This window comes from Periplaneta americana, chromosome 6 (assembly GCF_040183065.1).
Source record: "Periplaneta americana isolate PAMFEO1 chromosome 6, P.americana_PAMFEO1_priV1, whole genome shotgun sequence".
Classification (NCBI taxonomy): Eukaryota; Metazoa; Arthropoda; class Insecta; order Blattodea; family Blattidae; genus Periplaneta; species Periplaneta americana.
In genome coordinates this window covers 39,746,127-39,771,255 of record NC_091122.1, presented here as the reverse complement: position 1 = coordinate 39,771,255, position 25,129 = coordinate 39,746,127, and the positions used below count along the sequence as shown (strand labels likewise).

General features: G+C 33.6%; 1 protein-coding gene across 19 annotated transcripts in view; it reads right to left on the bottom strand.

The window, feature by feature from the left end:
• Positions 1-25,129, bottom strand: part of Rbp (RIM-binding protein) — a 409,454-nt gene that overhangs the window by 69,787 nt on the left and 314,538 nt on the right. For all 19 annotated transcript variants that reach the window (XM_069827954.1, XM_069827942.1, XM_069827940.1 and 16 more), the window contains 3 exons: positions 8,915-9,085; positions 7,402-7,547; positions 5,284-5,491 (listed from right to left, as the gene is read on the bottom strand). In XM_069827954.1, coding sequence (XP_069684055.1) covers positions 5,284-5,491; positions 7,402-7,547; positions 8,915-9,085 — 525 coding nt within the window. The remainder of the gene's footprint in view (positions 1-5,283; positions 5,492-7,401; positions 7,548-8,914; positions 9,086-25,129) is intronic.

The following is a 25,129-nucleotide window of genomic DNA, read 5'->3' as shown; positions in this document are numbered from 1 at the left end:
TCAGTGATAGTTTAAATCAGTATGATTGGAGTGAAATGCTAATAAGGTTATCTTTTAAGCTGTTCTTAAAGGTGTTTATTGTCTTGCAGCCCCTAATACTTTGTGACAAGGAATTCCATTGACGCGAGGTGGATATTGTAAAAGATGATGAATAACAAGATGTTCTATGAAGAGGTATACTTAGCGTGCCACAGATAAGTGATCTGGTATTTACGTCGTGGTTAGAGTATAGATAAGAGAAACGAGACGAAAGGTAATTTGGTGTTGAGGTGTGCAGAATTCGAAAGAGTAAAGACAAAGAGTGTAAAGTTCTACGTTCTTTAAGTCGGAGCCACGAGAGACTTGCGAAGGACGGTGATATGTGATCATACCGTCGGATGTTGCACACGTATCTGACGCACATATTCTGAGCTCGCTGTAACTTGACTGACAATTCAGAACTTAGGTCACTTAACAAAACGTCACAATAATCGAAGTGCGGCGTTACTAGGGTTTGCACTAGGGTAAGTTTTAGTAAGTTATAGTATGCTAGTTATATTTTATATTTGTCTGTCTACTGTAGGGTGACCAGATTTCCAAAACAAAAAAAACAGGACACTTATTACAGTTGACATGAATCAACACTGTATCTAAACATCAGTGGCGGTTCCTCCATGGAACAGAGGGAACAGGCTGTTCCCTTCCTCCCTGCCCCCTTAACTGAGATTGTGAGATACGTCTTCATTCTAATGGATAGGCCTACTTGCAGTTTTCGAAAAGCGAAAACAGCTATCGTTAGCAGGCTTATTGCAGCGAAGTGTAAACAACTCGAGCCCTTCTCGTCTGCTGTGCGTGATAATGTGAGTGGGAGTTGCAAGCAATGTTTTCTCCGAAGCAGGCTCGACTGGACACGAACTTACCCGAGTATCGCTGGAAGCTGTAAAGTTACCTCTTCCCTCGCGGAGTATTGAGAAGTGTGTAATATACTGTTTCATCAAGCTAGTTTATTTATATAGTGATAATTCGGAAAACAATTAAGTTCGAAGAGTTTTTCGTGTGACATAATAATGTGTGTGAAATTATAAAATAGTTCCTAAAAAAAAATCCGTACGATTTACATATTCGCGGCCTGAGTTAAATCTGACGAAATAATGACAATGGAACAGGAGACTCCTGCCTGTTCCAACTTCAAAGAGAGAGAGCACGAGCGTCATGATGCGAACCAAGACAGCGAGTGTTGTGTTATCAATCAGCAGAAGTCGAGCGTTTAGTTCGATCAATTTTGCTGAGAAAAGCGCGGTTATTTTGAATGGCAAACCTACTCTTCTCCTTACAGAACTTAAAACTAAAACAAAATCTTATACAAGACATTTTCAAAATAGTTACTGTAATTCTGTGAAATGGTTAACTGGGTGCTCGTCAAGCGGTAAATTGTAGGTTTAATTTAGGTTTATTTATTTTTAGTTAATGGTGTTATATATTTAGGTCTAATAATAATAATAATAATAATAACGATAATATAATATCATTAATTTGTTTTATATTAACATACTCTTTTTCTAATTAAGTTGTAAATGAAGTAAAAAAAAAAGAGTTGATAATGTTGCTACATCATAATACAGATTATTATTATTATTATTATTATTATTATTATTATTATTATTATTATTATTATTAGTGTTGTTTCTGACCTGTTCCCCATCGAGAAATAGCACTGCACGCCACTGCTAAACATTCATTATTACTTGTGTTTATATAATGTCAGTGAGCAATAAGTTCCAGTTTTATTGACTTTAAAATAATAAATACTATACTGTTTACAATAACTAGGCTATAATAATTATTCAAGTACATAATAGAGTAGCATGGATACTTGGCTTAAGTCATTGTTAATTTTTTATATTGGAACTAGTCTGGAATAATTAGGTTAATTTATATCTTTAAAAATATTTCAGGTTAATTGGACCTTACATCATATCCATGTTACTGAATTCTGAACTTGTTTCATAACAAAATTTGGTTATTTGTAAGAAGTCGTCGCTGAACGATTCACATCGTTTATAGTTCACTTCTAGGGTATTGTTACACAAGATGGATGCACTGAACGATTCACATCATTTATAGTTCACTTCTGTGAACGATTCCATTGTCTATTGTTACACAACACACTAAACCTGGAGTAATTTAAGCTTATTAATCAAATAAATAATTCTACTTACTGTTTTTATATGCTCACCTGTATGTAATTTAACCCTATTTTATACATATTTCATTGTTATTTTCCATCCGAAGATCATTAAGAACGATGAATATTACTTAATATCTCCTATCTTTCTTCAAATAGTGTTTATATGCCATGTTAATTTTCATTTCTTTTCATAAGTTAACAATGATGCACATTGGGAGCAACTTATAAGAAATTATTTTCCTACACAATCCACGCTATATTCACGTTGTTTTGGAATTATTAATCGAAGATGGTTTGCTTATTGTTTATTACACGCACATTTGTATGTAATATCTATTCCATACGGTTTTTTTTCTATCCCCCGATCATTAAGAATGGTGAATATTGTTCATGCTTGTTTCTTGTATTTCTTAAAATAATGTTATGTGGCATGTTAGTTTTTATTTGTCGTTATTTACGTAAAAATGATACGCCAAAAAATAAAAAATAATAATAATTTCGTACTCACTCCACATCCTATGTATTCACATTTGTTTTTCAGTGATTTATTAAAGAATGTACCGGTATTTAAAAGACGTAAAATTTAGAAACATGTTACATAAATCATCCTTGTGCCAAAAGAGAATGCTCCCTGGACCAAACTGTCGTATTTTGCAGTGGTCGTCAGTACTCGCTGAAATGGGTAATAATAATGTAATAAAATAATGTTGTACGTAGCATTTAGAAACATGTTACATAAATCATCCTTGTGCCATAAGAGAATGCTCCCTGGACCAAATTATCGTATTTTGCAGTGGTCGTCAGTACTCGCTGAAATGGGTAATAATATAATATAATTGTTTTGCACGTAGCAAGTGGGGCTGCAAGCCCTGATGATGATCCTACGTGTAGCACATGATGTAAAAAGTGGGGTATCGGGGCTACAAGCCTTGATGATGATCCGACGTGTAGCACATGATGTAAAAAGCAGGGTATCGGGGCTCCAAGCCCCGATGATGATCCGATGTGTAGCACATGATGTAAAAAGAGGGGTATCGGGGCTGCAAGCCCCGATGATGATCCGACGTGTAACACATGACGTAGAAAGCGGGGTATCGGGGCTGCAAGCCCCGATGATGATCCGACATGTAGCACATGATGAAAAAAGCGGGGTATCGGGGCTGCAAGCCCCGATGATGATCCGACATGTAGCACATGATGAAAAAAGCGGGGTATCGGGGCTGCAAGCCCCGATGATGATCTGACTTGTAGCACATGATGAAAAAAAGCGGGGTGCCCCGATGATGATCTGACTTGTAGCACATGATGAAAAAAAGCGGGGTGTCGGGGCTGCAAGCCCCGATGATGATCCGACATGTAGCACATGATGAAAAAAGAGGGGTAGCAGCCCCGATGATGATCTGACTTGTAGCACATGATGAAAAAAAGCGGGGTGTCGGGCACTTAAAAGTGCCTTTTCGAAAGCATGGTGATGCGCATTTGACAAACGCAGTGTACGTACTTTCTAATAATCCCTTTTTATTTTTCGTTATTTACGTAAAAATGATGCGCCAAAAAATAATAATACTTTCGTACTCACTCCACTTCCTATATTTACATTTGTTTTTCAGTGATTTATTAAAGAATGTACCGGTATTTAAAAGACTAATAATTTAGAAACATGTTACATAAATCATCCTTGTGCCAAAAGACAATGCTTCCTGGACCAAATTATCGTATTTTGCAGTGGTCGTCAGTGCTCGCTGAAATGGGTAATAATATAATATAATTATGTTGTACGTAGCAAGATCGATTATTCAATTGATAGGATATTTTATGAGGTTGTCATGACTGAGATATCTATTGTCAATTGCTTTTATTTGTCAGAAGGCCTTGACTGACGGGTATATAAGGACCGGCGCTCTTAGTGGTGGAGGTCGGGGTTTGGGATGGCTCACAAGTAACAAGGGAGAGAGACACCTAGTATTTTAAAGATTTATATCGTTCACTAGATGAGTTGATTCAACTAACCTGGAAATAATGTGAATCGTTCAGCGACGACTTCTTGTAAATAACCCAAAATTTTTTGCCTCATATTACCTTTAAACTATTTTAACATTCTCCATGTAGATGAACTGTACAATCAGTATCATATTTCTTTGATGATTGATTTTGCTATAGAAGTGTTGGCCTTTCCTTCAAGAAATTATAGAAGTTCATGCAAGAAACATTTTTGAAATGACATTTTGTGATTAACATGGCCTTTATTGAATACAGTGACTGTATTATTGAATACATTACAGTGACATCTGATGACAACAGTATAGAATTAATAAATGTTTTACGTGATTATTAAATAAAATAAAAGAAAAAGAAATATTTTAACAATAATTTACGGAAATGGGACGCCATTTTAAAAAAACGGGACATTAGCATCCCGAGCATATTTTTCTCGGGACAGGGGACAAGAGGCTGAAAAAAGGGACAATCTCGTTAAAAATGGGATGTCTGGTCACCCTACATTATGAATCTTTAACTGCGCAGTTTGAGAGGAGGTTCAGACATGAACTCATGAGAACAGTTCTTTTTTTTAATGAGAATAGATTTGTATTGGTGGAAATTTGACATCACGGTAAGTTTTCTGGCAACATAATCCGATATGCTGCTGGGGATGCTTACAGAAATGAAGCCTTCCTCTCTGTTCAGTTTCACTGGAGGTGAGTTAAGAACATATATCTGCTGGTACCATAGAACTGGTCCACACCTGTGGAGTAATGGTCAGCGCGTCTGACTGCAAAACCAGGTGGCCCGGGTTCGAATCCCGGTCGGGGCAAGTTATCTGGTTGAGGTTTTTTCCGGGGTTTTCCCTCAACCCAATACGAGCAAATGCTGGGTAACTTTCGGTGCTGGACCCCGGACTCATTTCACTGGGATTATCACCTTCATTTCATTCAGACGCTAAATAACCTAGATGTTGATACAGCGTCGTAAAATAACCCAATAAAAAAAACCATAGAACTGTTACGACACATTCTCTGGTCAACTGGCCTTTATCATTATAAAGTATTATTCCTTTAAATAACTGAATAAAGATATTATGAATTAAAGACATAATGCAAAATAACTGTCATATCTACCTATGGACGGGATGTTGATGTGGTTCCCTGCTGGGTAGATCTCTTTATCAGATAGATTCTCTTCTGGATCAATAATAACCTGTCCATGAGCATCCACTCGCATGTTTCTATGCCCTGATTGGCTCATTTGCATGTGATGACGCATGTGAGGTGGGACGGCTGATCCATAGCGCTCCCTCTGCCTTCGATCCATTTTGTCCATGCCATCCTGTATGATATTAGCATATCAATTTTAATTCACAACTTTATTTAAAAAGCTACACAGCAGACTCTTACTTAATCAGCTTAAAAATAGTTCTTGATGAAGCAAACGATCTGATTTGAATGAGAGTTTTTTAAGTACAAAATTACGTGAGAAAATATAGGGTGGAAGTGAAATAACCCTGTACATTTTCAGAGTGAATAGCTCATGCTGTATATACCAAAAAATTGTAGTAACGTATTGGTGGAAAATTAATAATTTTCTCAGATTTTTTTTTTTCCAAGTTTTGTTGTTGTTGTTGTTCGAATGTCTAGACGTTTGGTAACAAAGCCATTAGTCCTCTTGCACTCCAGTATTTTTAAGGTACTGAATCATGTTTTTGTAGGGTTCTACATCTTCGTAAATGTTCTAAGTTCATGGATTCATTAGAATTGCATAACACACAAAAGGAAGAGTTAGGAGTTAAATGTTCAGTAACTATTACGAGTAGGATCGTGATTTTTGTCCATATCGATAGAAAATCTAATAAAGAATTTTTTAAGATTATACAGTGTGTATATATATATATAAGCCTAAGTGATATAGTGTTAAATGTTGTATAATCAAGATGTACTGGTATAAAGAATTTTTTATTCCTTTGCCGTATTTCAGTAGAGTGGACTGTTTTCGTGTAAATTTAATTTAAAAAAAGAAACGACTAATTTAAAGCCATTGAATGATGCGACCAGTTTGCAACGTTGTAGTCAGAGAGGGAGGTGGGTAGTAGTTCACCTGGACAGACAGACCTGAGTTCGTTGATCTCTTACATCAGTATTACTAGAAGAATGAGGAGTGTGTTAGTGGTGATGTTGCCAGACTGCTGAAACTTGCAATTTAATTTCCTAAATAATCACAAAACGTACTTTATTATAGGTTTTCTATTCATTTATATGTAACCACCGTCCCTTTCAATTTGAAAGATTATTTCACTTCTACTCTCTATGTTACTTTCTATAAAACTTTTCAAATGAGAGTTGTAAGGAATTATATTGTATAGTCCGACCATTGGATCTGTGCCCCCGTAAGATATGCTAACTGAACCTTAATTCCTTTTCAGCCTCGGCAATTCATTTCTCTCCCTCTATTCCTATTTCTCTCTCTTCCTCTCCCCCACTACTCACAATTTTGAGCCTTCTTGTGGGACAGTTTATTTGCACTTGCAGTCCAGTGTTGTCAACTCAACATGAATACTGTAGCACGGAGTGGTGAAAGAAATATTATTAAGCAAGTAATAGCATTTTGCATAAGTCAATCAGCGTCATTAGACCTACTTAAATTAAATTATGAATAAGTAATAATTAACCTTACATTATTATAAGCAAAATTCAAGAGACATGACACTGTTTGACCGAAGTTTGGCAACATCCCTATTCGGCAAGTTTCGTAGCCTGGTGTTTGACGTAGTGGGAGAGAAACGGGTGGAATGGGGTGAGTAGAGGCATTAACTTTTCCAAGAACGACGACAGCGCTGAAGGGGCATACATCCGATGGTCCGACAATATTAAAGATTTCAAATGTATAGGCCTATCAATTATATAAAAATTTACATTTTTATCCCTCCCATGATATTTTATTAATACAGCATTTCTTAAATCATATACATTTTACAGAACAAATCATTTTTAAAGTAAGACATAATTTGACATCCAGAATTTCGCAACTTCCCAGAGAATTTTGAAAAATCATAATGAAATCGGTTTAAACTTATTTTATTTCAGTCTTCTAAATTTTAAACTATACTGCATAATTTATATGCCTAATATGTGACAATCGAATTTTCTAAAGCCACAATATACAAAATGGCAATCATTATGCCATGAAACACATTGATACCATACATATTTAATGTAGCAGATACTGGAAAGAAGTCACAATACCTTGCTCATTTTACTTTTGAGAGCTGCAGAGGGAATGGGAGTGGGAACACTATCAGCTGATTGGCTGTCACGAGACTTTGTGCGGACTGTCACTTGCTTTGGATTCAGTCCTAGCAACTTATTGATGTCAATGAGCGCATGGTCACCTGCAATGTGAATAAGTCACTTATAATTAGTAGACAGTCTAATTTTACCCTGTTTTAATTTTTCTTATAATACCAGTAACACGTTCGTGATTCAAAATATTTATAATGAATCTTGTGTCTTCCGAATTTAAAACGATGATTCCATTATTATACTGATCACTAGATCATTTTATTTACAGAATAAAAAACAATAAACAAGCTTTGACGGTCCTATGCCAAAATTTGTTCAGGATGATGATCTGTTGTTAAGTTTTTTAACTTATAAAATAGTATTTATACAGATTAATAATAATAATAATAATAATAATAATAATAATAATAATAATAATAATAATAATAATAATAATAATAAAAATAATGGTAATAGTAAAAATAACAGTACAGTAGTGATGATAGTAGTACCGGTACCAACAATAATAATAATAATAATAATAATAATAATAATAATAATAATAATAATAATAATAAAAATAATGGTAATAGTAAAAATAACAGTATAGTAGTGATGATAGTAGTACCGGTACCAATAATAATAATAATAATAATAATAATAATAATAATAATAATAATAATAATAATATAGTAGTAATAACAGTAATACCAATAATAATAATAATAATAATAATAATAATAATAATAATAATAATAATAATAATAATAATAATAATTGTGGTGGTGGTGGTCATGGTGGTGGTGCTGCTGCTGCTGTTGTTACCGCTGATGATGATGATGATACATTTTATTTAAGTCTGTAACAGGCCTTATGGTTTAATACTTGACAAGGAAAATGATAATGATATTGAATCTAATGATGATGATAATGATGATGATGATTAAAAATTTACGTCATTTGATTATTGCATAAATAAATAGTTTAATTATCCTTAAAATCTCTTATTGTGTATCACTTTTAATGTATAATTTCAAAGCAAACTAATTTTTTATAACTGCTACCTCATGCTCAACCTAAGAAAACAGTAAACTACGTCCTGCAGGACTTCATAGAGGATACTTGTTTAAAATTACCAAATTACTAAAGTAGTTATTATATTTCTTACATATTCGAATTTATTACTGTACTGAAAGATTTTAAATTATGTGATGTTTAAATATTTCTTGACTAATTTTCTTGCCGAAATTGATTAGAACATTTTGGCTTAGTTATTCAGGAACTACATCAAAATACCAAGTGACAAGTTTCGTGCCAAATAATTTTACTATACAATAGAAAAATCAATATTATTTAATTATATACTGTGTTTTCTTTTAGAATGAGGTCTTAAATTTGTGCCTGTATCTTTAACATCTTTCTTGCTCACTTAAAATGCGATGATTTCGTCCCGTAATAAAGATTAAGCAAATTATACCTGTTGGACTGTCAACATCTGTGACTTTCTTCCCATCAGCATAGACAGCATATCCCGTCACAGGCGCACCATTGGTGGAAGCATTGAGTCCAACAGGAAGCCATGTAACCAGTAGAGTCCCATCCTGTGGGCCTGCCTCTACTTGTATGTCTACTGGTGGATCAGGCAGGCCTGTTGAAATGGAAATTATGTTGTAAAACGTTTGCATGCACATTAAAAGAATGAAATACACAATATAATTATTTGTCTACTATAGTACGTACATTTCAAACCAGTGAAACCTCTGCTTTTATTTTTTGTATTTTTTAAACAAAATGTCAGCTGAAATTTCCTAACTTGTAAACACACTAATATAAAGAACATCTATTATATGTGAACAAATCCGAATGCATTTTGATTAAAATGGAACTAAAAATAAATACCATTAACTGCCCAACTAAAAGTGCTGTAGTTATTGCATTATGTGAAAAGTTTTATCAAATTATGGTAATTAATCAAGAGAGATAATGTGAATTTATATTGTAATTATATTTGGGATTAATAAATTGTCAATTACATTGATTGTGAAAGGTTAAATAACGTAAAAATATAGAGGGGTAAACAGTAGTTTCCATTTCCTAGGGTGAAGTAATCTTGCAATCTCTGTTCTTGTTATAGAAAGTTTCACACTCAATTATGTTTGATTTGTAATTAAGTTTTGGGGTAGCTCAATTGGTAGAGCAACTGGCTCGGACTGGAAGGTCTTGGGCTCAATTCAAGTGGTGACGAGATTTTTCTCGTTTCCAGCACTTGCAGAATGGCCCTGAAGTTCACTCAACTTACTTTCAAATAGAGTACCAGTACACAGATCTTTCCTGGGGGGGGGGGGGGGGGGGGGTAAAAAGGTGGTTGAAGCATAGTGCCAACCACACTAACTCATTCTAGTGGTGAGGATATTTAATTAATTACCGGCATTTCAAATTTTAACAGTTTTTAAAACATTATTTAGAAAGTAAATTAATTTAAAATAGACAAACATTTTAAAACGTTTTGATTGGTTTATCATTGCATTAATGAAAATAAGAATACAAGAGATCTGTTGACGAAACACTTTGAAGATTGAAGCATCAGACGTTACGAAAAGATTTGTTTTTAAATGTTAAACATTGGGTTGATTCATAATTATGTTATATCTGTATTGTATTTTTCCTGTAAAATAGAATGAATTACCAACATCATGTAACTAATAAAATGACTCACTCTATTTGTATTTCTATATTTCCGACATTATATCAGGTGTCCGCCAGTTAGATTGATCAGAAACAACCGAAACTGATCGAACTGTGTTCTGAGCATCGTCAAGGTAAGTGGCCACTAGTCATGCTACCTGATAAATGGTTTAGTAGGTACAGTGTACTCAGTAGAATTTTTGTGTGATGCTTGATTGACATAATTATTGCTCTGTAAGTTGTTCATTGTGTAATATGGCTAGAATTCCATATAATTTAGAGCAAAGTTGATTACACAACTTTTAACACTCTATCACTTCAGAAAACGTATAATGTGTCTTTCATGTGTTAAATTTGATTACTTGTTAACATGTTTCAGCCTGCTATTGGTCATCTTCAGAACTGGCTGTTGCTGGTCTTGGCGCCTTTGGTTTTGTTTTCTGTGGGGGTGTGTTTTTGCAGTGTAATTATGTTGTCAAAGAGTGTGTGTGTTCTGAAATTGAGTTGTGTGTTGAGAATTTCATTTGGATGTGTTTTTGTGTGTCTGTATATTTCATATTGTTCTAGTGTGTTTAGTTTCTGGATTTTTGGTTGGATGTGTAGAATTTCCATGTCTGTGTTGATGTCTCTGTAGGTGTGGTTAGCATTTGTTGTGTATTCTGCATATGTGGAAATGTTTTGTAATTTTGTTATGGCTGTGATGTGGTCTTTGTAATGTGCAACAACTTCTACGGAGGACAGATAGGCAGATCATTTCAAACACATTATGTGAAGTGTACCGGTATGACAACAGAATAATTAGCAAAGGTTTGTGGCCTCCTAAATCCCCGGACTCTTGTGACTTATTTATGATATAGCATTAAACAAAAAATGTATGCAAACAATTCACGTAACCTGAGACATTTAAGGCAAAATATTCATCAAGCGATACAGAAAAATGAATTTCACATCATCATTTGAACAAGAATGACGTAGCCTATGTTTGAGAGCAGAGGGTGAACACAGTGATCATCTGATGTAACACTGAGTAATTACCATATAATTATTTTTAATAGGTAGTAATTAAAATAAGTACGTCAGTAAATTAGTGGTAACTAACATTCGAGCATTACAGCATTTTGCCAATGGCAAAACATTGCTACATCAACCTGACTGGTGGACACATGTTAAATTACGCTTCATGTTTCATTGAATAATATAAATTACAGGCCAATACTGATGTGATTATTAAGGTTAGAAGACTGATATTCTGATCATATATGGCATGGAATATACTTAATTTCTACCATTGATATTGTCGGTGTAAATTAATTTAATTAAATTTGACTACACCATTGAATGAACATTATAATATTTATTAACAATTAACTGCCATAAAAAATCATGAAAGTATCACCTGATTCTATAATGCTCTTGAACCTGACACAGTTCACTAAATGCAATTAAAAGAAAAACAAACGAACAAACTTCATTAAAGAAACGATCTCCTTAGGAAAGTAGTGCTTTAGTGTCACTTTCTCAATAGATGAAGTATCAGTACAGAAAAACTATGTGATACTTAAAATATTGTTTTATATAAATTGATTGACGGATTTCACTCTTATTCGATATCTACATATCGATTTATCCTGAAATTTTGCACATGATACATAACAATTTTTACTCCAAAACAATATTCAATTATTTGAAGTACTTGTACCAAAGTCACACAAAATGTATACTGGTAATCACCCGATTCAGTAGGTAAGCTTCAGTCATTAAAAAAGTTGCAATCAGCTCACCTTTGATTATTGAAAAGTCAGGGATACGATCCCATCAAAGTAAGTATAAATTTTCCTAAATCTTATATATCATTACGCAAAATCAGACTTAATACACCCATACAGCATAATTAATGAAATTTTAATTTATTTCTTAGTCCACTGGATCTGGAATTGTTACTGTGCACATTACAATTAGTGCAAGGTTTAAGTCAAATATGTATCATCTTATCTTCAAAATTTAGAGGTTTCACTGCTACACAAAAATTACTATGAAGAGTAGTAGTACTTCATTCATAATTGATAAAAAATAAAGTAAACAAAGAACTTACAAAAAGAAAAGTAAAAACACTTCATTCTACGATAAGTTAAAAATGTAATCTAGAATCATAACACATTAAACTGGTGTTGGCACATGTCTAACACACATGGGTAACATTTAATGGAGAAGGACTCTACAAATTGTACACAGCCTCAACGTCAAACGTGATCTCTGAAGTCCCTAATCTTCTCATCACTCTGTCTCAGTATTTTACGTTATTATAAATTGTTCAATAATAAACTTGGATTATCTGCCTATGAACGTATTCAATTATACATAGATAACAATATTAGAAATATAGTTTCTTACACTTGTTAAAAAGTTTACATTTTACTCATTATGTAGTAAAAAAATAATTGCAAACCTATTTCAGACAATACTGTTACATCATTACCAGTCGTTACATCTTAGATGGGTATGAAAATATTGATTAACACAGATGCTTCATTATATTTTATTTCTAAGAGTTATTCTCAATAATTCATTTGAGCATTGGTGATGGCTAAAATAACTTATTAATGCTGAAATTAAACAACATTATTCAAATATCAGTGGTATATTTATGACTAAAAACTTCATTGGTTGTAATTACCTGTGGCACATGCCTTTCAGTTTTTTTTTTTTTTTTTTTTTTTTGTGAAGGATAAACTATCACTTAGTCTAAAAGAAATGACATGTTTTTATGTTAAAATTTCTAAATAACTATTGAGACTATCCTAAATAGCCCAATAACCTCTTAATATACATTCGTTTATTTAAACAAATATGTAACATGTTCATGAAGGCTAGATAAATTTTTGATAACTGAATATATTCTTCTAAGAGAAGAAATAACATAACATACATTTCAGGTCATATGAAACTGGCACCAAAAAAAGGTAGAATAAAATAATTAATCTATTAATTAACGCATAATACACTGAAGTTCAAAATTAGATGTATTTTACTAGTGCAGAAATTTATGTAGTTTCATATCTATTCGCACAAAGAAATGAATAATTGCAATTTAGATACCTGTATAAAGAAATTTTACAAACGTTTTCAATGAACAGTTAAAAAAAAAGACTTCATGTCTTACGGAAAATATTCAGTACCGGTAATGTGAAAGGAGTGATATTAATTTCTACTATGAATTTCTGTTGTTTCTTAAAATATCTCGGGTATAGTTAAGCAAATAATAGCAAATATACATATATAACATTTTGAAAATTAATAAGAAACATAATCAAGAATTACAATTACATAATATAAACAAAGTATCTCTTCTTTAACTGATAATACGAATGGTCTTCTGTTAACTAGTCTTATTATATGTTTACAATCGGATATCAAAATAAATAATTTTATCACAAGATAAACTTCAATAATTAAGAATTATGTATGGACGATATGAATTTAAAAAACACATGTACATACATGTAGTATTAGGGATTCAGACGAAATCATTTTCGAATTAAAAGAATGCACATGTTTATTTAATCTAAGAGCAAAGTTTGTTTCAATAAATTCTCAGATGTGATAACAGTCCAATTAATAATATCATAAATATTCTAATTAGAGGACCTCACCATCCTCATTAAATATTGTGTAATCAGTATTTATGTACAGTCATCACGTAGATACTTATTAATATAAATAATTGATTAAATGGCGATCTTACTCGTGTTAATTGTGTAAGCATGTGTGGCTTACAGCTGTTTCGGTGCTTCTTCACACCATCCTCAGAGCCTACTAGATCTCTGTGTCATCTCGAACTTCGCTGTCTGTTGTGTGGGTGTGTTCGATTGTTGAAAAGTGTTGAAATGTGGTGTCAAATAGTGTATGTGTTCTGAAATTGATCTGTGTGTTGAGAATGCACCCACACAACAGGCAGCGAAGTTCGAGATGACGCCGAGATCTAGTAGGCTCTGAGGATGGTGTCAAGAAGCATCGAAACAGCTGTAAGCCACACATACTTACACAATTAACACGAGTAAGATCGCCATTTAATCAATTATTTATATTCAAGTGTTAAAAGTAGTGTACGAAAGATTCAACATGGACTTATTAATGGAGAAAAATTCGTTTCAGCAACGGGAATCGAACCCAGGACTCTCGTATTGGCGTGCTGAGTGCTCTTATCATTTGAGCTATGCCGAGAATTGATCCATATAACAGCTGAACAACAGAATTTAACTTACCGGTAGTTAAATAAATTAAAATAAATTTCAAATAACAGATGCCTTCTTTTATTAAAAGTTAAAGTTTCATTCAAACTTCGTGTAAAAGCTGTTTTTATTTTGTCCTTCTGAAATGTCTATGTTAGGGAAACAGATAAAAAGTAAGAACTATTGGAAGAAATATTCCATTACTACTGGTTCCTCTCGTATGGGATATAAGAATAGTAGGCCTCTAACACAGGATTTATTTCACCATGAGAAATTATTTCATCTTAAGCTACGGTTTGGCTACGACGATCTTCGTCGAACGAACATCGCCGACGATTGAAATCGCCAGCGGTCATCGTCAGAGAGTGGTTTCTTTACCGGCGAACTTGGTAGGTGGATAGTAAAGTCTTTTATATAGTTGACCATGTCTGATCAGCTGATAAGTGGATGACAATATGATAACGTTATAATATAAGTTTTGCCTTGAAAAACAAGTACGGATCTTTAAAGTAGTTAATGTCATGTTTAGAAATAGATATACAGAGGGGTCTTTTAATTAATTGATATTAAGACATCTTGAAAATGAACCCACCAATTAACAATTTCATTTTGTTTTAAGTTCAATTGAAAAGATATTGTAAAATTGCCCACAAAATTTATTCACAAACCAATAAGCCCAGCTGAAAGATAAGCATAACTTTAAGGTAAAAACCAATGATATGAACACTTTATTTTTCTTTTTACAATGTTATTTTTTTTCATTTAGGAGCATTTATTTAGGAAATAATGTTACAAATAAAAAATAATAATGTGAGGAGGAGGTTGTTGCACTTCTCTCCTTTGCTCGGAATTCCACTTCACTTACTATTTCACACTCAAACTTTTGCTTCAGTAGCTAAATCTGCCACATCGTGTGTGTCCTTCAATTATGAATCACTTTACTCTGGTTGTTGCAAAATATAGATTTGTTATTGTTTACTCATGTCGAACAGGGATTTGTGTTTAGTTAATTAATATCTCGTCTTCATTAGTGGAGAAATTGCAGAAAGATTTCTGTTTTACCGCCATTATGGTATGTATAATGTATAAATCACATGTTATTAAATGATTTAATTCATCACCTACTGTAATTTTACAATTGGTTTCTCGGCGATGATAGCCAGGTTTTTGCCTCAAAGGCAAATGCTGACGATGTTCGTCGAGCCCAGCGACGTTTGTTGACGTTCATCGCCGTAAAGAAACCATGCACATTCAAATCAACGGGACAGAATCCCAGTGGAGATCGCCAGTGATGATCGTCGGCGAAGATCGCCGTAGCCAAACCATAGCTTTAGTGTTACTGGTAGCATTAAGTTATATATTAAATTCAATATAAAATTTTCTCGAAAAGAAGTCAAAACAACATTTTATTAATGACATAAGCAATTCACATGACTAATTATGCCACTTTCTTAAGCTCAATCATTACGGCGAGACAAAATTTGTAAAAAAAAATACTGATGGCACTATGAAAATACTACAGTACCAGTACTTATAACCTGCAATACATATGTAGTGCATTAGCTAACGAATAGTTGAGGTAACGTACGTAATTTCTTTCTTCTTTTCAGCATATGGATTTTTTTCTTTAATAAGAGAGATTAAAGATTATTTAATACTGTATTCAGGTAGATATTATGTTAATCATAATATGTTTAATATAAACGTTTGGAAAAGAGTCAAAGAAAGCAATTCAATCGTGGTTAATTATATAGGTACAATCTAAAAATAAATATGCGCTATTTGCAATTATATACTGTACACATTTTCTTTAAAATTTGTTATACTCATGATAATACAGTCCATGAGAATAAGTACACAACACAGCACAGACAATACAAACTGAGTTCGATTTTATGTTTGCATCAAGCAACATTTCATATCAAAGCCACAAAAAAAGGAAGCAATTTCATAGTGCTGATGACCAGAGATCATGTTTGGTGTCCAAGCAGAGTGAGAGCCTGGCCAAACTATTCTCTAGGGGGTCACCCACTGCACGTATTCATAAAAAATAATAATAATTGGGTTACATTTCATGCCACGTGTGACAAGACTAAAAACTGTTTAATCATGATTACACTGAAAAATCATTCATTCAAATGATAACTAAGATTTACTATGTCTGAAACTCATACTGGCCAGATCCTAAAAGAAATTCATTAGGTTAATAAGTCTTAAAGTTATGTATGGTGCCACAACATGCAATAAAACGTCAAGGTACTGATGGTTATCACGAATGTAGTAAATCATTATGTACACTGAAATACAAATAGTGCAAGTTTTACACTATTAGTGGAGAAAAACACATCAAAAGTCTATTAAGCAAACACAGTAATTTCACTGCCAGTTGTCTACTCGATCATTTTCAGTTGAAAGAGATTGCTATTCTTTAGAAAAGGTAAATAAATACAAAGAAATGAAATATAGATTACATAAGAATAACCAACGATTTCCATTCTAAAATGGATGCATAATAATCCTCTAATGGGGCAGGCGACTATTTGAACCAAACTAAACGATTCTTAAAAGTGAAGAATAAACCACTCATATATTCGATTTCCTTTGGTCCTAAGCAAGCAGTTACAGTGAAAGTAACAAAGGATAGAACTAATGCTATGGGGCCCAAGAAAAGAATACGCAAGTAGCCATAAAAACACTCTTAACATTTGAGATATTTCTAAAAACATAAATACACATCCAAAGCGTAGAACATGTGTGGTGTACATTTTAGTGTCTGAATTCTTGTACTGGTAAAGGATAATAGACTGCGTCTTGGGATTGGTAATAAAAGAACAAGTACAGTAAAACCTCGAACATGAGACCATTGCTGGGTCTTAACAACCTTACAGCTGTGAAGACACACATCAACATTTTGAAAGTCTTCTTAACCCTGAAAATTTTGGCATACAAAAATTAATTAGTGCCTTAGAGTTGGTTATGATATCGTATTGAAATTAATGAAATTTATATTAAGAAAAAACGATAACCAAATGATAGGAAGTGCACATTTTTAACACCAGCCGTGAAGAAACTGTTGTTGTTTTCTAATGCCAGACGTTTGACAATAAAGTCATTTGACCTCTTGCACTCCAATATTTTTCAAAGATATTGTCATGGTTAGCCACTGACGCACAGATTTTGAGGTGTGCTGAATCCATTTCTTGATTTGAGTTGCACAATGGACAGTTAGGGGACTGATATATTCCAATTCTATGCAGATGCTTGGCCAAACAGTCATGGCCTGTTGCCAGTCTAAATGCAGCTACAGATGATTTGCGTGGTAAATCAGGAATCAACTGTGGATAATGATGCAGAGAGTTACATTTTTTCCCTTGAGATTGTGTTATCAAATTTTGTTTGTTGAAGTCTAAGTATGTAGATTTAATAAATCTTTTCACAGAGTAATACGTAGATTTAGTAACAGGTCTGTAAGTAGCAGTGCTGCCCTTCTTTGCTAAAGAGTCCGCATTCTCGTTTCCCAGAATTCCACAATGTGATGGTATCCATTGGAATACAATTCTTTTATTGAGTGTTATTAGTTGAGAGAGCATTTTATTTATTTCTACTATTTGAGATGAAGGTGTGTGTCAAATAGCAGAAGAAACTGTTCCCAGAGTTTTCTTACATATTCATTCCCAATTACAGATCTTTCCTTTACAGCTAGTGAAGAGAAACAAACCCGTGCTTCTACTTCTATCAGAGCGATTTCTTAGTATAAAATGATTTTTCAGCTAAGAAATGACTCTAGAATACAGGTAAGTAGCTAAAAACCATCCCACAACATTGCAAAAAATTGTAAAATTTTCTTGTTCTATAAAGAAGTTGGGAAGGGCTCCACAAACTTTGCTGGGGAAGTCGAAGCTGTATTACTATTCTAACCAATCTACCGGTCAATGGCAGTTTCTCGGGGGAGGGAAGGGAGGAACGTCCTCCTCACATTTTTCTTCTTTTGAAAGTAAATACCAAATGAAATATATGCCTTGAAATTCGAGGAAGATTCGATAATTTTTAAGTTCACAGCTATAAGAAAACCTCGGTTGATCGAGTTTTAAACGACGCGCACTCATGTGCTGCTAGAAAACTGTGAGAAAGATGCGAGATTGTTTGTGTGGAGGAAAGTCAATCCTTTCCTCCTTTACTGCAGTTAACACACATAGACAACAGCGCACTAGCGGCCAGAGACAGAAGCAGAGTTTTAAAGCAAGTAAATGAACAGATATGGAGGAGATCCTCCTCTGAATCAGCGCATGGGCGGAAAATAGAAACCGCTGCCATCTAACGATGCTGCATTCAACCAGATTATAATACATCTAGGAGGAGGCACAATAAAAACAGTTTTAATGCAAAGCTATGAAATACATCATATAAACTTTTTTTTTAAATTATAAAACAAAATATATTATTCATTGCACTTGATATAAGCTACTATTCATGGTTTGAAACTTTCGAGGATATCTGAAAGTTGAAGTTAGATTTATATAAAACAAATAGGAAGTAGTTAGTTCTACGTTAGTATCGCAGATCTTTTTTGGCCCCTGAAATTCACTTCCATTCATTGTCTACTAGACAGGACAACAGCCAAGTTGTCAGTTTTGTACAAATATCTTTGAAATTGAAAGTACTGCAAACTACGTTATTTTGAACATAAAAAAATTAATCGGTCACTGGCAGCTTTGAACAATAATGGTAGTATGACTTTACAAGAACTGACATTCTTCAAAAGCATGTGATACTGAACTTGTAAAATGTACATGTGGCAGCAAAGACCACGTGAGTGGGTGCAGTGTTCTCGCTTTCCTAACAGATTATTCTGGTTATGTGTTAGTAGCTAGTCTCTTCCATCACTAACTTGTGATGATGTAGTGTGCGCGAAAAATTCTGCGAGTTTATGAATTTCCTTGTAATTGTTAATTTGTGCAATTATCCAACAATGAATGGAAGTGAAAACATATTCTGGACAATTTAGGAAACTCAGTATACAAGAACAGATTATTGCTATACAAAAGAAGGCCAACCCTAATACTATCTGGTCTTACATGTAGGCTAATTTGTAGCATTTTCTCTCAAGAATGTGTCATTTTGCGCTGTTAACTTCTTTCCTCCTCTTAAGAAATATGCAGGAGCCGCCACTGCTACTGGTACTTCAAATAATAAATAAAATTTCCAAAGCTGTAATCCTCATTGACTCAAAAGTCGTTATACAAGCTATAGCTAATTATAGTTCGCAGAAAACTGACACAACTTCTCAGTGCTGCACCCTGATCAAGCAGCTCCAAAAACTAGGCAAGGAAACAGTTCTGCAATGGGTTCCAGCGCACTGCAGCATTGCAGGTAATAAATTGGCGAATCAACTGGCTAAGAAAGGCTGTACCCTAATACAAAAACATATTACTCAAAAATAATTTATTTCTGTTAAATTCAATAAAAAGAACCATGATAAGAACTTTCTTGTGTTAAATTTTAACGTACCTTGTTAACATGTTTCGACCTATTTTCGGCCATCTTTCGAAGATGACCGAAAATAGGTCGAAACATGTTAACAAGGTACGTTAAAATTTAACACAAGCAAGTTCTTATCATACATATTCCGAAGTAATACAGTGTTAAAAGTTGTGTAATCAAGATGTATAAAAAATTCCAATACAAACAAAAATTTTTGAACAGAAGAAAAGAATCAGCTGAAGATAAATCATGGAACCCCTCCTCCAAAATTTAAACATCATTCCTGAAGGACGAAGAAATTCAGCAGTGGCAACCTTCTGCCTTCTGACTGGACAGGATTGTTTGGCAGCTCATTTATATACAATCAGCATCTCCCTCTCACCCAATTGTGTGTTATGTGGAAAGGATTTAATCATGGATGAGCTCTACCTGGAAAATTGCGAAGATTTGCCTGTTCATCTCAACATCACAGAAAAATACTGGACTGCAAGACCGCTGATGGCTTCATTGCCATGATACCAGAGCATTGGCTACCAACAAACTAACCAACATTGCAAAAATCAGACCAATTGTACAGAGAGTTTGTAAAGTAATCATCCCAGAGAAAATACTTCCCTTTCATTTGCTGATTTTTTTTTTTTGTGCAAGGGAAAATGCTCGTCTTTAATAGTTGATTAAACGCATTAGTTATTTTAATTTTATATTTTGTAACAACATAAGCTAGCCAAATATTTGGTCTTTGGTCAGAATACATTACATAGCCATATTTACTGATCTTCACTTGTTCTTCCTCTCCTTTGGTTCCAGGCTCGACACTACATGGTCACTAATGCTGCAACAATCTGCTTATCTGTATTCTAGAGTTTAGTGAATACTCTTTGTGTCTTTAAGATGGTTGTATATTCTTTTGAACAATCATTTTCCACGTTGAAACATCTTTTAAAGAAGAAATTCTAAAATTACATTCCCAAGTTTCAGAGGTGTTATAGTGAATGTATAGTATGGCTGTCAAATCCTGTGTTGTAAGATCGTTCTGAAAGTGGCGAGAAATTGGTTGTATTAAATATCAAGGGTGCTATTCATACACATTTTGCTAACCCGCGCTATGAGCGTGCTGAACTAGCCCTGGCTATCGACTGGTTACTTGTACAGGATTCATATCATATCATATCATATCATATATCATATCATATCATATCATATCATATCATATCATATCATATCATATCATATCATATCATATCATATCATATCATATCATATCATATCATATCATATCGCTAACACTGGTTTATGAATAAGAAAAACGTTAGTTCGCTGATCATCCACCGGAAGTCCGTGCTAAGAATGTCTATGAATAAGGCCCTAAGAAATTTCGTACTAACAGAGCTCTCACTCAAGAAACCTTTGGGATAAAAGTGCGATACTACAACTGAAACCTAAAACGTCAAGTCACCATTTAGCTCATAAAATCCGAAATAAGTTTTAAGGAGAATTGAAGAGTTTAAACTTTTATCCATAAGAAGTTTCTGTCGTCGACAGCATGCAACGTCCTGATTTTAATGCAAGAGTTAATTTTTGTAATAAGATTCTCCAGTCTGTATTGCCCCATAGGTTACCTTGTAACTAAAAGAGAGACTTCCAAGGAGGATAAGGGGTATTAGTAGCAGCACTGCACTCCTCTTATGAGTTTGATGAAATATATTTGCTTTGTTTAGTCGTAATAAGAAAAGGGAAGTTATAAGGTCATCGTTTCCTTGTTTTCATGAAAAGGATAAAAACTTATTAATGACTAATTACTTGTACAAATATTAATGCAAATGATACGGTTTGTAATTTCTCAGCAGTGAATGTTGTGAGAGTTTTAGTTAGTCTAATTTGTATAGGGGAAAGTGATTAAAGACTGAATTCCATAATCTTCAGTAGCTCATGTGTGAATTTGAGTTTTAATACGGTAATTACGGCTAGAGTGCCAGTTTATGGTGTAAATTAGGTATTCTTCATTTGTTTTTATTTATTGTGTTTTCTTAATATAGTACATTCTATTATTTATTTAGAAGAATGAATTTATTTGATTTTTTATTTATTTAAAAAAACATAAAAGATGCCTCCTTTCATATCATTTCCAAGCACAAAAAAAAAAACACACACACACACACAGTCACTCCCTCCCTCCCTCCCTCCCTCCCTCCCTCCCTCCCTCCCAAGGCAAAAAATGTACCGTAGTAATTGGCACCATCTCCAACAACTGCTTCAAAGTGAGTGAAATATTGTATTTTTACTTTGCCATTTTCCCTGCACTATGCTATTTTTTTTGGGGGATGTGGACAAACAGCCATCCTATGGCGAGGAATAAAAGCAAGTGGCAGACGAAAGAAATGAAAAGGTGTCATCTTTGTCTAACACTGTAATATCATTTCTTAATAACTATCACGGTACATTAATGAAGGAACTTGGAAAAATTAATTGTAAAACTGAATGAATTGAACAGTGACACCTGAAAATAAGAAGCAGTCCATACTACACAGCCATTTTCGAAATAGCTAATAATATAGGTTTATGAAACCTGTGATTCTAAATCAAGTTAAGTACTGTACTTTCGATATTTGTTAAATATTTTCCTCTTTGTTAAATGTAGAAGAAGAGGGCAGGTTAAAAAAGAGAGGAGGAAAACAGAGGAAGTACCAGGAATAGGAGGAGAAATAGAAGGTGGAGAGGATACAGGTGTAAAGGAAGACATAAAGAATAACTTAAATTCAAATTTAAAAGTACCGTTTTTATCTTGATTTTTTTTTATTTTAGTAGGTTATTTTACGACGCTTTATCAACATCTTTGGTTATTTAGCGTCTGAATGAGATGAAGGTGATAATGCCGGTGAAATGAGTCCGGGGTCCAGCACCGAAAGTTACCCAGCATTTGCTCATATTGGGTTGAGGGAAAACCCCGGAAAAAACCTCAACCGGGTAACTTGTCCCGACCGGGAATTGAACCCGGGCCACCTGGTTTCACAGCCAGACGCACTGACCGTTACTCCACAGGTGTGGACTTTTTATCTTGATCTCAAGGCAAACTGTATTAATAAATAATGTTACTCTTATGGGAATTGGGCATTATGACATACCGGTACTATATATTACTATATAATGTGAATTTAATATAAAGAATTTATTACAAATGATTGATAAATTGGCAACTTACTAGTGTTAATTATATAAGCACGTGTGGCTTATAGCTGTTTCGGTGTATATTGTACACCATCATCAGAGCCTCATATTCCGAAACAGCTGTAAGCCACACGTGCTTATATAATTAACACTAGTAAGCTGCCAATTTATCAATTATTTGTAATTAAGTGTTAAAAGTAGTGTACGCAAAATTCAAGATGAATTTATTATAGTTATGGAATATATTTAAAATAACTACTTTACTCTGAAATACGTTCGAAGCAATACTATTACATTTATTAGAAATTTGTTGTAGTTTCATTATGCGTTAAAATTTAGTTTGTATGACACCTAGTAATTTTAATATTGAATTACCGTATTTATGAAGTATAAAGGATTGAAGGTGTACAATAGCAGTTCTTTTAAGGAATGAGTCCATTGCATAGTAGAACTAGGAAATTCCCCTGCCATTTTGTTCTGTTAGATTTCCCAGAAATAATTACTTTATAATCCGTGTTGAATCTTTTGTACACTACTTTTAACACTTGAATATAAATAATTGATTAAATGGCGATCTTACTCGTGTTAATTGTGTAAGCATGTGCGGCTTACAGCTGTTTCGGTGTTTCTTCACACCATCCTCAGAGCCTACTAGATCTCGAGATGACGCCGAGATCTAGTAGGCTCTGAGGATGGCGTGAAGAAACACCGAAACAGCTGTAAGCAGTACATGCTTACACAATTAACACGAGTAAGATCGCCATTTAATCAATTATTTAATTACTTTATATGATCGTTTTAATCCCATTATCTTTTAAACACATTTAGAAATACATATTTTATAAACATTTTTACTTTAGCGTTCCCAGTTCCAATAAATGTGTTTCATAATGTTTCTGTCACATTTACGGTTTAAGAGTATTTTAATTACCTTAATTATCAATAAATTACTTTAAGTAGGTCTAATGAATGTTTGGCAACACTGTACCGAGATGCAGACGCGTGCTTTATGCTAAAAGGCTGAGTACTATAGAATGTACATTGTAGAGCATAAAACAGAGCAGAGCATGAATAAGACCGTGTTGTTTGTTTATATCATTTCTCCCACTCATTGCTGTAGAGAAGAGGTGCAAGTGCTAGGCCTACTGAATTTACTGCGATGTTGCAATTTTTTCTACAAACAAAGTCGATTTTCTACTAAGTAAAAATAAATAACGCAAAATGACAAAGGAAAATTCTGTTCCTTTTGTCTTAAGAATTTACTCTGTGACATTACTACCATTGAACGCCATCCACTTTATATACAATTTTGGAGTTCTTAATATCGACTTTAACATGATATACTTTCAATTCCGATGTTGAAGTTTCACATTACAGGATTATGACGAGTATATGGTGAAGCTTTTTTGCGATAATATCATTAGTAATATAGGCCCAACAGCAACATGAGAATATAATACATTTTTGTCGAGCTTTATATGTGTGAATGAAGGTGCTCTTTTCTTCTGTAAATGATTATAGAAGTCCTGGAAAACACGCAATTTGATAGTAAAATGGGGAAATAATGTTATAAATGATAAATTAACTTTAACATTTTTAAGTGCAAGGCAGAAATCAAGAACATTTTTTTACTTCTTGGCAGATGCAATTTGAAAACTGGAATTCACACGAAAATGAAAAGAGTCAGCAATGGTCATTTTGAAAACACAACATTGGCTCTAATATAGGTGTTTAAAGGGAAGAAGACAGAGTGTTGAAATGATGCATACACTTTTAGGAATACAGTGTGCGTAAGAGTAGCAGCTAGGATCACAACTAAGTCAAAGTATGCACACCACTCCATTTTAATTTAGTTACACAAAAAAATATTAAAATATACTCGTATTAGATAAAATATATCTGCTTCCTCTGGAGGTATGTACATTTACAGAAAGAACAATCAAATCAAACAGTGCCACATTTAGTTTCAGGTACGTTTTAAGTGTGGAAAGATGATACATGTATTAGAAATATGTACATGTAAAAAGTTCGCTCATGTATTTTCCTTTTTATATAATAATTGTCCAAATATTTGAAGAGCATAGAAGTTACTGTTCGCAAATATATAAATGTAGTAATTTCAATTTTATTTC